The 17,969-nt window shown below is 31.1% G+C and overlaps 2 protein-coding genes across 3 annotated transcripts in view; one reads left to right on the plus strand and one right to left on the minus strand.

Annotated features, from left to right (window-relative positions):
- The first annotated feature begins 960 nt into the window (after positions 1 to 960).
- Positions 961 to 10,315, plus strand: LOC132937884 (muscle-specific protein 20-like). Its single transcript, XM_061004471.1, has 5 exons — positions 961 to 1,120; positions 6,388 to 6,469; positions 6,567 to 6,696; positions 8,873 to 8,993; positions 9,556 to 10,315. Exons 1-5 carry the CDS (start codon positions 1,094 to 1,096, stop codon positions 9,745 to 9,747), a joined length of 552 nt encoding a protein of 183 aa, XP_060860454.1. The 5' UTR covers positions 961 to 1,093; the 3' UTR covers positions 9,748 to 10,315.
- LOC132937883 (C3 and PZP-like alpha-2-macroglobulin domain-containing protein 8) overlaps positions 10,019 to 17,969 on the minus strand; it is a 157,929-nt gene continuing 149,978 nt past the window's right edge. Inside the window, exons 12-25 of one of the 2 annotated variants that reach the window (XM_061004470.1) lie at positions 16,841 to 17,069; positions 16,577 to 16,727; positions 16,292 to 16,468; positions 16,011 to 16,217; positions 15,550 to 15,919; positions 15,311 to 15,481; positions 15,038 to 15,248; positions 14,663 to 14,900; positions 14,454 to 14,584; positions 14,177 to 14,389; positions 13,160 to 13,314; positions 12,953 to 13,094; positions 12,652 to 12,862; positions 10,019 to 12,560 (exon numbers count right to left, since the gene is read on the minus strand). In XM_061004470.1, coding sequence (XP_060860453.1) covers positions 11,473 to 12,560; positions 12,652 to 12,862; positions 12,953 to 13,094; positions 13,160 to 13,314; positions 14,177 to 14,389; positions 14,454 to 14,584; positions 14,663 to 14,900; positions 15,038 to 15,248; positions 15,311 to 15,481; positions 15,550 to 15,919; positions 16,011 to 16,217; positions 16,292 to 16,468; positions 16,577 to 16,727; positions 16,841 to 17,069 — 3,694 coding nt within the window. In that variant the 3' untranslated portion in view covers positions 10,019 to 11,472. Of the gene's footprint in view, positions 12,561 to 12,651; positions 12,863 to 12,952; positions 13,095 to 13,159; positions 13,315 to 14,176; positions 14,390 to 14,453; positions 14,585 to 14,653; positions 14,901 to 15,037; positions 15,249 to 15,310; positions 15,482 to 15,549; positions 15,920 to 16,010; positions 16,218 to 16,291; positions 16,469 to 16,576; positions 16,728 to 16,840; positions 17,070 to 17,969 lie in introns of both variants that reach the window. The other variant, XM_061004469.1, reaches the window with a different exon arrangement.

The following is a 17,969-nucleotide window of genomic DNA, read 5'->3' on the forward strand; positions in this document are numbered from 1 at the left end:
TCCTTATGTTCGCAAACCGATAACTTTGATTTTAATTATGTTATCCAAACAATAAAAACGCTACGGCACAGACAAAGTTGTTCCCTGTGCGTTGTGGAACCTCGGTAATTCTACTAAAAAATACCGAGGAAGTGGTTCTATCCCGAGCAGTATAAATATTTAACGATCTTTTTTAACTATGCAATAATTAGTACCTACCTGCAGATATTACATACATGGTCGTACCATGAAAAAACCCGAACTAATATTGGCAGTATTACTTTAAAAATGAAAGACTCGACTTGTAATGACCACTATTCATGGTCTTGTTTTAAATGATTCATATTGAGCGATAAGGAATAAAAAAAATCATAGATCAAAGAATTAATTGAATAGATTTTGCGATATTTTTTAATGTTATTATAATAATATGTGCCTATAAGGTATACCTAATTCAATACTATATAGACATATTTAAACGTAGTTATTATTTTATTCATGAAGATTGTGTTTTTCCATTTGGACGATTCTTCAATTCAATTATCCATCCTATTACATTATAATACTCTGTTATATTGTTTATTTGTGTGTAACAAATTTTATAAATAATAAAAAAATAAAAATTGTATTATAAATTGTCCAGTTTATCTATCAGTTATAAAAACTTTTAAAACTTTTATTGTATTACTCATATCGGAATTATTATTGATTGAATCTACCGAATTTTACTGGTCTAAATTGCTAAAATAAGGGTATGACTATTAAATAATTGGATCCATGCCCTAAACTGTTCGAAAGTGTATTTATATAATATTTTATTAATGCTTGTTTATTTTATTCATATACCATTTAATTTTTTAGTCGTTCTATTATTATTGTTATTACTATTACTATTATTATTATTAGTTTGGTTGTAAGGTGTATGCGTGTGCGTGGGACAAGGATTCTAGCGTGAACGCGCCCTTCTTAAAACCCAGAAAAGCTTCATTGGCATGACAGTGTAATCGCCTATTCCGCACACAAACAGTTCAGCTATCCAACAGACACGATTCGTTAGAAGCTACTTCAAATATATCTTTTTTTCTCTTCGTTTTCATTAAACCAAACAAATAAAATGCCTAGTGGACGTCCTTTGTGGCAGGTAAAGTAAAATATTTAATGATTTACCTAACAATCATAAAATATATATATATATATATATATATATATTTTTTTATAATATTAACGAACTTTAAGTTTATTAACAATATTTTATATGATCAAAATGATTTAATATTATTACACATAGTATTTAAATCGTGGAATAGTTATTTGAATGACATAATTTATTAATTTACTAGTAGGTAGGTAAGTAGTTGATAAGAGTTTTAATTATAATATTTTAAGAAATATTCATTTAATTCAGTTTAATTTAAAAACCATATTGGTTATAGATATACTGCCGTTTTTGTTATAAGTACAAGTTTGTTTTGGTTGACGGCTAGATTTTTAAGAAGTTTGAATTCTTTTATATTTAATAGATTTTCAAACAATTTACTAGGTACCTATTATAACAAAGTTGTATAATATAGTTTAGCAGACTATCGTTACAAATTATTTTATAGTTATAATTTAAATTAAAAGAACAGTTTTACTATTGAAATAGTTTTGTTGAGTATTTAGGTTTTCTTTCTTAATTGAACATTATAGCTTCGGCAGCATAGGCCATTAGCTTTTGAGGTTTATAAAAATTACATATATACTTTTGAAGAGAAAAAAAAGAAGTTAATACAATATTGGTGATTTATTTCTATTTAATTATCATATGCTCTTTTCTAATTTTAATGACTTGAGGAATGATGTGATGTTTTCTGGTTGGCAGTCGTGACCTATTTAGGTTTTGGTGAAGTATGGGTTATTATATTCATTACATCATATCATATAATAATGTTTTTAATACATATTATACTAGCTGATCCCGTGCACTGCGCAGCCCGTTAAAAATACTTACTCTATATGATTTAAAATTTATGTTCAATTCGTCATTTAATACCATGCGTAGTGATGTTCAAAACTTCTTGTGACAAGTTTCCGTGGATTTACCACATCTTAATCTCCATTAAAGATTTTTAACACAGTCATGCATGTCTAAAATTATATTCAATCATGATAATTGTTTTAATTTTTGTAATCAATATCAACCCTTTAATGAACGAAAATATATTATTTTTGACAATAACCTTAGCAGTTGGGGAGTATATTGTATAAATTTAAAAAAAATGAATAAATAAAAATATTATTATTATAGAATTTTCAAATTTGCAATAAAAAAAATTAAGGGTCACTTATCGAGATAAAATATAGCCTATATATCTTTGGAATAGTGTAGCTTTCTGATGATACGAACATTTTTTAAATCGGTTGAGTAGTTCCGGAGATTACCTCGAACAAACAATTTTTCTTCTTTACATATTAGGTATATAGATAATAATATTATATATACAACCAATTTTAATATATTATGTAATATTGATAAATCTTAAATGTACTATAGTAATTTATCAGCTACCTAGTACGGTACCTATACACTTGCCTATTAGTTTTATATTATTCTAATACGATTTTTATGATATTTGTGGAATAATGCTGATTAAAACAGTGTTATTAGAAAGCGCATTAAAATATATAGGCACTTGGGTATATTTGTGTAATATATATAACTATCTTTAGGATCAGTAATAATTCAGAAGTACATATTATCTAGGTATTCATACAATTACTATTATTGTGCTATTGACGCATTCATCAAAATTTCTCTAAAATATTTTAAAATAATAAAGTCTGTAGTACTGATATTTAATAAAATGTGTACAACTGAATTCGTATTGGACTAGCATTACTGAACAAATTAGTTTCAAGAGATAAAGTAGGCGGTATATCTAATTGTTGGAGATGTTGCAAAATATGATGGAATTGGTACATGTTAAAATATAATAATATGTCATTAAATAGGTATTTACTATTTATTACTTTAATCAATGGTTTTAATAATAACTAATAAAGAAATAATTAATAAGTTCGTTTTAGTCAATGTTAGTTTAAACTTAACGCCTACTATGATAGTTAAGTTTGTATTTTGTTCAGTTAATGATTATCATACGTCATAATATATGTGTATTAATTTCCAATTTTAACAAACCATTGTTATGCATTTTTATATTTCTCAAGGAATACATTTAAATTAAAATTAAAACATTTTAACATAATATCTATTTAATATATTAAAAAAACACATTTTAAGTTTTTATAAAGTTAATTTAATTGTTTGAATAACTGATTATAAAAACTTACAACGATGCTATTGATTACCTATACAATGGAATTGTCATGAACTTTAATTCTAATTTATTATTAAAATATATAAAAGCGCGATCAATCATAATAATATGTAAACCATACAAATGGTTTAATTGACAGCTAAAATGTATTGAATACTTGCCTTTTATTTAGGTGGAATTAATCTTTATTCTATATCATATTTTAATTTTGACAAATGTATTTATAGTTTAAAGTTTTACTTTTTTTAATTCAAGGTCACGTTCGCTAGACTACTTTATCATACTCATCACGTCTAATAAAGTGTCTAAGGAACACCATAACATCATGAAAATATCTTTTCATAGTCATCGTTAGAGGGGAGAGCCAGTCGGTTAGTCTGATGTAGTCGACTTGTCATTAACGATCTAAATATAAAAATCAAGTATATTCCTCATTTTAATTCAGTTCAAGGTGTTGATAAATCAACCGAAGTATAATTTTAGGATTTTTGTTTCGTTGTTATCTCAAAGTTTATGTTTCCAGCTGTAGTGATAATACGTGTTTACGAACAACCACAATTTACGTTTTACATGATAATATCATGTACAGCGTGGGATAAGTGATAACTTGCATTATAGTTAGTTTCTTGATTTTCATTACACGTGTTATTTATAAATAATAATGTTTTAATCCGAGTACACACAGTATGCGTGGTGTAACCTGAGGTGATGCAATGCAGGCCAGTCGTTGATTTATGCGACTCCCTGTTGTATATAAAGATACAAATGTGTGTGAGTGTGCCAATTGAGTGTGCGTATTCAATGCATTTTTCTTCCGATATTATCGGATTTTATTTATATGAAATAAATAAACCCTCGGTTGGCAAGGAATCAAATACGTAGGTAGGTATATAATAATATTATATATGTGCCACGTCGAAGGTCCTCCGCAAAGAAAAGGGGGTTCAGGTTTTATTAAACGTTTCCCTGCAAATAGAACTTGGATCTTAGTCAACTTTTGATAACCATTAAAATTATGATTTAAAAGTTTTTGATTACGTGTGACCGTTGACTATAAAAAGAATAATAACAATAAAAAAATATGTTGATACGATATAAGGTTCACATTGTACCGAACTTCTTCGTGAACGCGTAAGATGTAACTTAAAGCGATCATTAAACCATTTTGAAACTATTTTTGTGTAGGGTACTTACCCAACTGCATAGGTAATATATTATAAGACACACGATTGCGACATTTTCATTTTTATTTAAATACAGTTGAATGTCTGTTTAAAGATCTCATATTTAACAAAAAAATCTATCTGCAATGATTTTTTTAAAAAACGTTTCTATTTAATGAATTAATTTTGAATCATTGTTATAAAATACATTTTAAACTATACTCGTACACAACTGTATACGAACGCGTCCATTCAACATACAGCCTTTGTTAAATTTATTACCTTAGTTTTATACTTGAAATCTGCAATGATAAAAAAAGTCCAACAGTCTTATCAGACAATTCTTATTTATTTAATATTTTATAGACGTTATGATGTAATTTGTAAAATATTTTGTGCATTTTTTGAAAGTTACATAAGATTTAGTATTTTAGATGATATTTTATTTTTCTGTTTTCATTTTACACTTAAAACTACATTTGAAATACTTTTTATTTATTTTTTATTTGCAATTTAAAAATCTTAAGACTTAATTTTATAAATATTAATTTAGTTATTTTAATTTTACATTATTAAATTATAAATCTCAAATAAAAAAATTAAATTTAAAGTGCTAAAATAGTAGACAAATATCTTTATATTTCTAAGTGACTTTAGTTTTTAGACATCTTGTAATTATGACGTAATAATTATATTCACTATGATCGTGAAATATAATATAATGTATTATGATATAGTAACATAACATTGGATAAGTAATACTTTATGCTTTTATATTTTGTGTTGACGTTTAATTTACGTGGGTATCGGCTATACCTACTATTAAGGTCCGGTTGGCTATTGTCACCTTGACAAGATATTTTATTTCTCTGTACCATATACGTTCAGAAACATCAGAACCCAATATGGTAGTAAAGATACAAACCTCAACTACACATACTTGTTTTTAATTGAAACGGGATATTTATATTTTAATCCTTTCTAAATAAAACAGTATTATACGTTCACGGCGAGTTTAATACTCAACAACATTCGATGTTTATATTTTTTGCATATGACATTAAAAATAATACAAATATGTCTCTGTGTTTGGAAATTAGTTAATAGGATTGCAAACGAACAGCTTTAATGAGCTCAATAAGGAAACTAATTGTTGGTCTTGTAAGTCTGCTAAAGATATATGCGTAGTAATAAGTACCAATTAGTGTGTGTGACTGTAATATAAAATAAATGGTGGAGCGCTCCATATAAATTATATTATACAAATAATATGTTTATCGGAATGATTCTATCATAGGCCATAATAAAAATATTCAGAGTTAGGTACTGTATATTTTTCATTCTGACCATTTCAAAACTGAGTTCTTCATTATTTTTTTTTGTCCTTGGGGGGATTTGTACGCCACTGCGCTAAACCTAACGTACAAGTTCCCACCGCGTGAACGATTAAGAATATAATATAATATCGTATTATGCTCATTATTTGTATATTTGAAGTGTACTTTTTGTCAATCCTACTCAAGTGAAGGACCTAACCTAACCTAACCAAATACTCAGGAAAAATACTTCTGAAAACTGATTCGTTGATATGTCTATACTCTTGACATTGAACAGTCCAAATTTAAGGATTTTTAATTTAAATGTTGAATAGTCACCGTTTATAATGCCATGAGTTTTAAATATTCAAACCATATTTAAAGGAGTGAATGAATGAAATTCGATAAAATTGCCTGACTGATCTCAATTAGACATCATAAACAATTCATATCAGTTTTAATGGGTATCTAAAATCGCATGACTGTATCTATCGGTATGGTTGACTTGATATTGGTATATTTTGATTGAAATAAATCACCGGTTGCAAGCAACAGTGTACCACGAAGACTAGTCGAAATCCTATTGAATTTAGTGTGGTAATTTGATTTCAGGTTGCCGGTAAAAGAGACCTGGATCAAGAAGTCGAAGCTCAACAATGGATCGAAGCCGTGACTGGTGAAAAGTTTGCACCGGGTAAATATTATATAATATTATATTGTTATATTGCAAAAATATATTGATACCTTGATAAACACATACCTAACCCGGTCGTACTTGATCAATGGTTTAGGTTTGCCATTCGAGCTAGCACTCAGGGACGGAGTTTTATTATGCAAGCTGATGAACAAACTGGCACCGGGTATTATACCCAAAATTAACACTTCAGGTGGCGATTATAAGATGATGGACAACATAAGCCAGTACGTATAATAATATTATTATAAATTATTGTCGCGGTGCTAAATGATTTTCTATTCGTCATGAAATAAATATTATTTTCTAGTAAAATATCCAGCTGGGATCAACTAGAGGTTTTTATGTTTTATTTAAAACCTCTTATAGTTTACCGACACATCATAGAGCCTATAGACTATAGAGGTATATAATATTATAAAAATTAACTGATTTCTTTACTTCTTTCAAATCGGCTGAAATGTGTTTTAATAAAAATACAAATGCAAAATAGGTATTCAAATTACAATCATTAGACTGTTTTAAATTATTTTTATTATACTATTGTATAGTTATACCACTTATACCATATTGTTTAAATCTCGATTATTTGCATATGATGAGAATTTTTAAAATGGCGTATATACTACATGGTATACAGGAAAACCATTCTAATAATCTTAGCTCAATCTTTTGGCACAACCGTTCGATTGAAAATTCGTCGAATTCTATTTTTGTTTTTAGCAAAAATATTGCAGTTTTTTTTATTGTTATTCCCTCTGTAGTTTATTTAATGCGTTATAGTTTTATGGATTAATTTTTGTCCATCTTGAGCTTAAACTGGTGACATATTTTTTATATTTTTTATATTTACAGTATAGTTATAGACTATATTTATTTATTAACTTGAAATATTTGTTTTACTTACAAAACTGTTATTATTATTATTATGTATTTATTTATATATAGACACGGATTTTTAATTACCTACTTTAGCATAGTAAATATTAAAAAGCTGTGGAGGATGGATTATAAAATAAATTATGAAGAGTGAATACGTATGTTTGAGAATTTGCCAAAAAGAACTAAAAACTGCTTAAAATCGAATAATGAGTAAATCATTCAGATTATTGAAAATTTATTATTAGGTTGTCAATAAATGTTGAGGATAAGATAGGATTTTGCGTTTATATATTAAATTTTTTTGCTGCTCTTGTTCTAAAATGTACCTACGTCTAATAACAGCAATTACAATAATATTAATAATAAAGTAGGTACTTGTTAGTGATTTCTAGAATACAATATCATTTTTATTTTAAGATTAGGGAGGAAGGATTTGGGTTGTAATAATATTATTCTTGAGTATAGTACCTATATTTGGTAATAAAATATCGCAATTATTGGCCTTAAACTATTTTTAATATTGTATACCAGGGGTCTCCAAACTACGGCCCGCGAACAAATTTTAAACGGCCCGCAGCACCCATAAGACGGTAAATAAAATATAGATATCTAAATATATGTGTAATTTAAAAAGTCGTTATCGCGGGCACGTATCATAATTTATGACGACAGACATTGCAATTTCCTTTTATATTTTTAGTTTTAACGTCGATAACGTAGAGATTAGTCACATAGACGAGCGGTACGACGAAATCATTTCATAACGTTTGTACAGTTACATGTCTAAGTTTGCAGTGCCTTTATTATAAATATTATTATTTACACTGAAAATCAAACATCGTGAAGAGACTTTAGTTGATTTTTATAAATTTCTCCCAGATATTATACAGTATCCAAATTTAAAAAAATTTGCAATTGAATATATATCTGTATTTGCTACGACTTATTTGTGCGAACAAACTTTTTCTAAAATGAAATACATCAAATCGAAATATAGATCGGCCATGACTGACAAATACTTGGATAAAAATTATTAAAATTACAATGTATATATTATTATAATTTAAATTTATACCAATTATATTTAAGTATATTGTAGACAATATTTTATAAAAAGATTTAAAGTTAACTTATATTTGTATACCTATATTTTCATAAAATTAAAAATTATGTGTTAATAAACTTTTGGCCCGCTAAGAGCATTTGATATTTTTTGTGGCCCTTCAATAAAAAAGTTTGAAGACCCCTGTTGTATACGAATTAAAAATACATAAACCTAATTACATACTATTCGGTTATTATACAAATTTATTGCAATCATTGTATACCAATAAATTCTGTAAACCTAATGGTTACTATAAAGTGGTTTTAACAGCCGTACACATGAATATTAGGTATATGCCGTAAATGTCTGCTGTTTTTAAACAAATATAATATATTATATACATATATGTACTTGTATAGTGAGTACGTATTAATTAACGATGATGCTTATTAAATCTGTCGTACGTCTTTTTGTAGATTTCAAAAGGCTTGCATTCAATACGGTGTCCCGGACGTCGATCTGTTCCAGTCTGTTGACTTGTTCGAACAAAAGAACGTATACAGAGTGACCATGACGATATTCGCCATCGGCAGGACGGTACGTGACCATAGACCTAATAAGATATTAAATGGTAGGAGGGAGAAAGAGAGATATAGAGAGGGTGAGAGAGGGGTCCGGGGGCTGACGTTGTTAGAAAAACATGTCACACAACTTAGTCCATCTCTACCCATTAATGGTGTGAGATAGAACGAAGTCGAATAACAACAAAGATAGCTAATACACATACGAGCGATCATGTGTACAGGCCATAGGCGTAAATCGGGGGGGGGGAATTAGGGGGACCACCCCCAACTCTTTAAGACCCCCAAAAATATTTCCTGACTTAACCTCGTAAACCATATAATATATTATGGTAATACGACGTGTTAATTGATATTATTGTAGCCCCCATCCAGATTTTTAACCATATTTACGCCCATGTAACGGGTATAGTTGGCTGTCTCTTTCTAATAATGTTGGGAACTATTTCACTGGGGGGAGGAGGGGGTTGCATTCCATAAATTGATATTGATATGTCTGTAACGTGCATGCAACGAACATATTATTAACAAAAAACGGTGACCGGAAGCGGAGTATTTATACCGATCGATGGTTTTAGGCACACAAACACCCAGAATGGAGAGGCCCATCGTTGGGACCAAGGCCGTCCGAGGAGAACAAGCGTGATTTTACTGAAATGCAATTGAGGGCCGGAGAGGGAGTCATCGGACTGCAAGCCGGACAGAACAAAGGTGCCACACAAGCCGGCCAGAACTTTGGAAACACCAGAAAGATATTGCTCGGAAAATGAGAGCGTAAACTCACAATTACGTCCTATACTATACGTTTTCGTTATGTTTTAAAATTGATCTAACATTATTCTTTTGTATGCGTTTTTGTTAATGTCGTTGTGCGGCCTCGTGCACAACAATGACGATATTGTATAACATAATTATGCCATTTGTTTCGCTATCGATGCTAAGAGAGAAGATGAAAATATTGTGTTTATAATTATTTAATAATAAGAAAAAAGAAAAATAATAATTATTATTATAATATGTAATACAACATACTCAATGCTCTTATAGAATCTGAGCATCACTACAACTTTATTGCAACAATATAAGTACAAAAGTCGTAACAGCCAACGACAGCACACTACATATTATATTCATTATGTGTTGAGGTAAAAGAATACAATTTTTAATGGAAAATAATATACATATTACATAGTTTAAATATCTAAAAACTGTTTAGATTAAAAAAATAAATATTGTAATGTTGACACGGAAAATAAAATAAGTGTTTTCGTTGTGACAATAATTTATATAATAATGTTATTATACTATATTATATTAATTATTATATATACGTTAAAAGGTTTGGTTTATTTTAGTTATCCACATTCATAGTATAATTATACTGAAAACGAACTTATTAACTACGAGGTTGAGGCTACACACAACACATGCATACATTAAAAATAATTTTACACTTATAGTAAGTTTCATAACAATAAAAGTTGGAAATAATAATACCTAAAAATAGTATTATTGTTGCGGAAACGTCATGTGTACCAGAATATACGCGTGCATTAATAAAATGTATTTAATAACGTTGTATATTACATTAGAAATATAGTTGTGTCGGATAGTTACCGTGGGTGCAATATTATTGAAATATGAAAAATTCTATTATTATTTTACAATATTACTATAGTAGACAATTCTTAATAGTAACGAATTATGAAATTTATAAAAGCAAAATGTTTTTACGTTACTTCATTCGTTTATTCTACTTGAACTATTTATTTATTTTTATTTTGATATCCGTTTTAGTTTTTCACAAAATCTAATCAAAACGGACGTATTTCGAACGGAAAAACGAATTGACTAGCCAAAAAGCACCAAAATGTGTCTCTAAAAATTGGCATATTACATCTATAATAGTATAATATATTATATATATTATATATTATTTTGAGCATTTTTATGAAATTTAATAATACTTTTGTCGTGAAAATAAAAACAGAACGGCATAAATGTTTACAATACTAAGGTAACATCTGAAACTCATATCTATTGATTGTCACTCAATGTCAAAAACTGTATGTCTACTTGAAGATGTATTATTAGTAAGTTTTTTTTTATTTCGATACCTTATTATGTGTATTTTTATCATTATTTCGATAACACTTAAAAACGTTCTAAGTTAACTCATATCAATATGGACGACGATATGGTTTGTAGTTCACACGTTGTACATAAATATTATCATGTTATGTCATTATGCCCTTGTATATCTAAATAAAAACCAACTCTGCTTGTATAACTAAGTAAATAAATATTTGATAAAATCCCATATCTAAAGCGGTAATGCGCCCAAATTATGTACATCGCAGATTATTATTGCTGTACTGTTAATCTGCAGATAGTGGGTGGTAATAATAATAGTAATAATAATAATAATAATAAAATACATTTTGGAGCAATTCATATTTTAGTTTCGAGCAGCAACCAAACATCAATTACGAGTATTATTCAGAGCCGTTCTTCTTCTGGTCATCGGCAGCGATCTTTTTGTTTCGATTTGCTTCAAGTATCAGGTCGGCGACCGGAGTCGTGGATGGCGCCAGCTGTTTGGCCGTCATGGGTGTCGTGTGATTTCTAGCCACAGTGGTTGTGGTCGCCGCTGAAGGGGGTGTAGCCGTGGTCACAGTAGGTTTTACTGCTGTTGTCGCTGTAGTGGTCAGTGACGTCTTGGCCGTCGTTGCCGGTGACACGGAAGTCGTGGCCGATATTGACGACTTTGATGAAGTTTCTTGCACGGGTTTGACTGTTGAGGGTGTCACAACGGTGGTGGTGGTGGTGGTGGTGGTGGTGGTGGTGATGGAAGCGGCCGTGGTCGTGGATGATCGAGAAGTAACTGTCGTAGCCGAGCTGCTGGGTGTTGATGTTTTAGATGCCTGCAAAGTAGTTAGAGCCATTGGCGTGATGGTTGAAGGCTTCGTAGAAGTTGGCGTGGTCACCGCGGTATAAGTGGTAGTTCGTGCCGTCGTCACGTTTGAGTCGCGCGCAGTTGTGACTTTTGTCGTCGTCGTCGGTTTTGTTGTCGAGCCGCCAACAACCGACGGCCTACCGTTTCTCATCGTATTCATTTGGCCCATATTGGTCATCGTATTCATTTGAGCCATTTTGGTCATCGTCGCGTGGTCGGTATTGACGGTATCTTTCAACGGCGAGGAGTCGCGAATGCCCGAGTCGGGCCCGTTGTCATTCGCCCTGTGCTTGGAATTGGAATCCTTGTCCTTATCGGTTTTCTTGTTGGGTTTTTTCATGTTGCGCACCACATTGCCGGACGACTTCACCGGCGCTCGTTTGATCTTCGTCGGGATCGTCGCGATCCTTGGTTTCGACAGCACTTCCTCCGCCTTTGTCGACCTAGTCGCAGCTGGTGTTCCGTCCGTCGTCACGTCTCCGGTAAATGCGGAAGTAGTGGCCGCAAAAGTCGACGGTCTCCGATTAGGAGTGCTCAATGTAGTCGGCACAACTGTCGTTTTCTCCGTCGTAGGTGGTTCGCAGTGATTGTTACACTTGCACGGGTTGTTGTTATCAACGGGAAAGCCTAAACGTAAAATTAATTGAAAAACATAAAATTAATACATAATATTATAATAGGTGTTACCGTAGGTCATTTTATATTGACGTGTAATTACCGTTAGAATCGTTAGTTATCCAGTCTGCAATTTGCATGTCTGTCAACCCTTCGGCCAGCGGGTTCTGTTCTTCATCTACATGGAACAGTTTATACGAGCTCTGGTCCGGCCTGGACACGACGTACACTTTTGCCACAGCCGGTCGTAGACCAGTCACTTTTTGAATGCTCTTGGCCGTATACGATACGCAAACGATACAGCTACTTTTTACCTACGATTGAATATTAATTTGAATTTAGTTTCAACTTATACGCACACTCTCCGTCGGCGATTAAGTATTTTAAGCAAGTATTGTACCTACCTTAGCGAAAACAAACCAAATATGATTTGAATGCGAGTCGTGATGGACATCCGATACGCTAGCAGACGAAATCTTATCAAAGTAATACCCCGAGAAGAGTTTCACTTCTAGTCTTATAGCATCTTCCGTCTCGTTGTTCATCCTACACAATAGTATGACAAATAAAACAATTATAAGTCATCGGTGTTGAATAATTGTATAATATACCTAAAGCATGTTTTTAGTCTTAATGTTATCGCATGGCCGTATATTTCATCTGTAAAACCTTTACTTGGTTGAATGACGTCAGTGACCCCTGACCATAGATCAAAAGGTTTTTTATCATTTTCTGCAGTAGTATAGGTAGAATACAAAACTCTTCCCTGAAAAATAAATAAAAACTTTTAAAACCGATATCTTTTGTCTTAAATTAAAGGTCTAAATAAATATAAACCTTGTTGTAGTATGATTTAACTACAAACATTTCAATATTACGTATCGATATAATTATATCCGTAAATATAATTTTTACTTATGGGTAAAGGAAATAACAAATCTATCATATTAAGTCTAGTTAATTTACTTAAATGTGTAATATGATGAAATTATACTAGATTATTTATTCATTGTAAATTAATACTAAGATGATATAATGCTTATTAAACTTTTAAAATAAAAAAACACTCATTAAAACTAATAATAGATTCTTAAAAGAAATACGTATTAGTGCTTAACTCAAAGTAGCGGGCTATTTGATATGTTTCCTTTGCAAGAAAAATTAGGAATCATAGATATATTTTTGGGTAGCCTGCTAAATTTTGTTTTTAATTTAATTTAATTTAATTTAATTATTATTATTATTATTATTGTTGTTGATTTGAGTTTCTATAGCAACAAACAAAGAGTTACGAAAATAAGCCTCGCAAAAATCGGTTAAAAAAATGTTGTACCCAGCCCAAAAGGTAAAAACATATCTATGTTTGAAAAAAATGTAACTGTCAACTGTATTATATTGACCATTGACGTATAATAGGTAATAGCTGTTTAAAAATGTTAATATTTTCTTTGGAAAAATATTAAATCTACTGGGTGGATACAAGAAAAATTAAGTAGTATTTAAAGTTATTTTGAGAAAATTGAAAATAACATTTTTGGGTTTATTGATATGTAATTGTAATGTAATTTATAACTTAAACTAAAATATTAATATATTTTATGTTATGTAAGAAACTTAAAAGTACGAACTTGTATTGTTGAGCATCCAGCACCGGTAGCGTAGACAAATACTTTAGTCGGCAAAGAAGGTAAATGTAAGTATTGTGATTTTGTACTGGGGTCAAGTTCTAACGTATCGGTCAATTCCATACCGGAAGTAGCCAGGGAAATTGTTAATTTCCGGTGAGGGTCCGATCCAATTTTATCATACATAGCGAATGCTTTCACAGCTAGATACGCTAACTATAATGGAAAAAGGATAGTTAACCACGTGATATATTTTTAAATTTCACACTGTGATGCATACCTCTGGGTATGTATCCAAGATTTTAGTTCTATAGTATAGATAACGGACTATAGGTTCGGATGATTTCAATTCTCGTTTTGCCGAGTAGATCATTAAACAATACAATGAAGCTTTGAATTCGTCGATCGAAACTATAACACGGTATATGGTTTTAATAAGGTGCTAGTAGTTAAAAACTCAATACTATTTATATCACTCACTGTTTTCACCTTTTTTTTGTGGCACTACGTCGTCGTACCAATCGGACGTAGGATGTACTTTGGGCCATCCAAATTCACTTTCTTGGTTTGTCGAAAGAGATTGTAATTTTGTTAGAGCTTTTTTGGTGAAATAGCTATTCGAAACCATCAACGCATAGGTCGTTATAGCAAGTGGGTATGGTTTGACAACACTATCTAAATGTTGTTCGAGATATGATTTGGTATGATTTGCAATTTTTGAATCAATCTGTTGAAATTAAGTTTAAAAAAAAAATGAATTATTGTTCGGATAGTTGTATAGGTTAGGTACATCAACATTAATAAATTAAAGTTAGTTCATTAGATATTAATATGCTAATAGTTAGTTTTTTACACTGAACATACTTCAGATTCTATGCCTAATTCCATTAGAGTGGCCAAAGTATCAGCGGCGCATATTATTTGGTTCATTTCCATGTCAGATTGACCAGCAACAGTTGAAAAATCTTCGAAAACCTGCTTTTGGATCCACGTTTTCAGCCCTTTGATTAGATCTGAGTCCACACCAACGTGAGACTGACTTCTCCATAATATTTCGAGTACTCGAATGTCACACCTAAAAGTTTACAACAATAAAATATAACGTATGGTGAGCTAGGTACTTTTATAATTTATTACCAGTAACACGGTACGTTTGGATGATCTCCGAACGACCCATCGGGGTTCTGATACGAAAGTAGTACTGGTATGCTCTTCGATAATAAATCTACGAGTGATTTTTCTTCGGTGCCGTTATTATTGTGTTCAGACATGAGAAGTGGCGTGAAAGTTGAAAGGAACGATACCAAACTAAACGAATAATAGTCCCAACGTAAATAATGCGCTGATCAGAAATATATCATGTATTTATTGCGTACCTCGTGGAAAATTTGGGCTCATTCTGCACGAAAAATGGGAAATTTAAACCTCCAGTTACGACCAAAGTGCCAGATTCGGATCCCGATATCATCGTATTGGGCGTTTCTAAATGCAGTACTTGCGAGAAGCCAGCTTCGTCGTTGTAATTCCACACTCTGAACTGCCCTGTAGTCCCAAGAATGGTGGCGAAACCGATATGGTTTATTTTTATTTTTTTGTCCATATTCCATTTCAGCAACGGATACTGATGGATTTCCTGACCGTAACCAAACGCCAACACTCCTTTCTCCCAGCTGATCCAAAACGTGCGTGGCTCTTCTTCAGATAGAATCCCGGGAGTGTTGCGACTCGTTAAATGTACACCATTTCCTGAAATTAAAAAAAGGAGCCGTATGATTAAATACGGTTTAAATTATTACGATCGCTGATCGAGTAAGTTTCAAGAAGAAAATGTGTTCACCGTGTTTTCCGCGACCTATCCACGAAATAGTATTATCCAAGTCACCGAGTACGATCTGGTACATCAACGTGGTCGGTTTGCGTTCTTGACTTAGTAAAATATGAGCACTTTTTTTCGCTTGTATTTCGAATACAATACCGTCTCGGTTTTTAGGCGCGTTTATGTGTTGGTACCGGAAATCTGATGTCGTCGACACGATGAGTTGTTCTACAGATCGATTGAAACATTTAGCAAACGATTGTTATAATAAATAATTATTTAAAAAAGAAAACGGTCGTCACCATTGGCGCAGAAATAAGCGTTGTCGGTGGTCTGATGTTGAATGCCTTCTGGGTGCACGTAGATGGGTACGGATTTTACGACGATACTGGCGGTTGAATTGCTCAATTCAAGATCTTCTGATTTTTTATTATCGTTTATTAAGTGACATTTTTCGCTCACGTAACCCGAGATATCCACTGAAAAAAATTACGGTTTTAAATAATATGTACACCTACCCATACATGATTGTATACAATTGAGTGGAATAAATTATTTCGCTCGACGGAAACATTTGGTTTAATTACCGGTAAGATTTTTTAATCCTTCTTTCAGCGCTGTAATTCTAACGATTAACGACGTGGCACCGTAAGCACCTAATCTCATTTTTTCTGCGACAAACGGCTGATTGGAACTGCTAAATACAGCGCCTTCGCTCAAAGACAGGAGTGCATTCACCTACAAGAAACCGTTTTTTAAACATTTTTATTTATACTATTCATTATTTTATCAAAATAATATGACCATAATATTATGCTCATGATTCGTGTATAAATGTATGTATATCTTACATCCATGCAAGAATTGACGTTATTAGCAACGTAAATATCTGTTTGGACTGTCTCGCCGACGTTTATCTCGACTGGTGTACGAACATCTACTTCCAAAGTGCTAGTGACTTTGATGTCTAATGTGTCTGTTAGTTTAAGTCCAGTGCTACCAACAGTTAACATGCGCAATTTCCAATGGCCTGCTTTGGACGGTGCATGAATATTCATGCCTTTTTTCATGACATCGCTCCTGTTACGTTAAAATAGTTGACTGTTAACAATTGATTTATGGAAAAAGACATGGTTCCTTAAAACAAAGTTTTATAGTTACCTCTATATTTAATTTTTAAAATGATTTATCGGTGTCAAATCACATTTTTAACATTTTGAATTTACGGTGGTGTTCTTCGTAAATAGAGTTTGAAAATTAGGTACATTTTTATAATATTAATAAACTTATAGAGATCTTTATTTTAAACTACTACCAAAGTCTGTTGATATGATTAAATTAAATATTTCATTCAATCTTTTAAAGTTCACTTAAGTGGCTGTTGTGTACGGCTATATTAATCGCGGCCACCTGGTTATTCTCGAAAGCATTTTAAACTTAAAAATGTCTCTAATGAAAGTTTTCCTAGCATCTCATCTTAAAACTGACTGCTGTGGTTTTAAACACTTTGCAAACAACAATATTCATATTTTGCTCTTCGGAAGTTGGAACATTGTTTTTTTTGTTACTTTTTTTTTGCATTTAAAATTAGTAACAGAACATTTTTCATTATAATTAAGCGTTGATACTGTATATATATATATATATATTAATATATACTTTTTTTGTATGTCAATTAATTATTTAAAAATGTTAACATAATTATAATTTTTTGTCATCAGTTTAACAGTACCTAGTAATAATCAGGACTAGGATTTTATTAAATTTTTAACTATTATAGGCTACAGATTAAAAATAAAAGAGTTTATTCATCAACAATTCAAATTATAAAATTTTATATTACATATGATTATAAGAATTTTTAGATTTTAAGCGATATTTTCTCAATTTTGTACTATTTTGTTATAGCATTATATTAAATTAAATTAATTTTGTATTTTTCATAAACCTCGTAACTTTAATAAAAATAGTAGAAACATG

Source organism: Metopolophium dirhodum, chromosome 2, assembly GCF_019925205.1.
Source record: "Metopolophium dirhodum isolate CAU chromosome 2, ASM1992520v1, whole genome shotgun sequence".
Lineage (NCBI taxonomy): Eukaryota > Metazoa > Arthropoda > Insecta > Hemiptera > Aphididae > Metopolophium > Metopolophium dirhodum.

Bases quoted from the DNA above. Each gene is read 5' to 3' on its own strand.
- LOC132937884 (XM_061004471.1), top strand. From the start codon at position 1,094: ATGCCTAGTGGACGTCCTTTGTGGCAG. The intron at 1,121-6,387 runs GTAAAGTAAAAT...ATTTGATTTCAG, and splicing joins GTGGACGTCCTTTGTGGCAG to GTTGCCGGTAAAAGAGACCT. The intron at 6,697-8,872 runs GTACGTATAATA...GTCTTTTTGTAG, and splicing joins ATGATGGACAACATAAGCCA to ATTTCAAAAGGCTTGCATTC.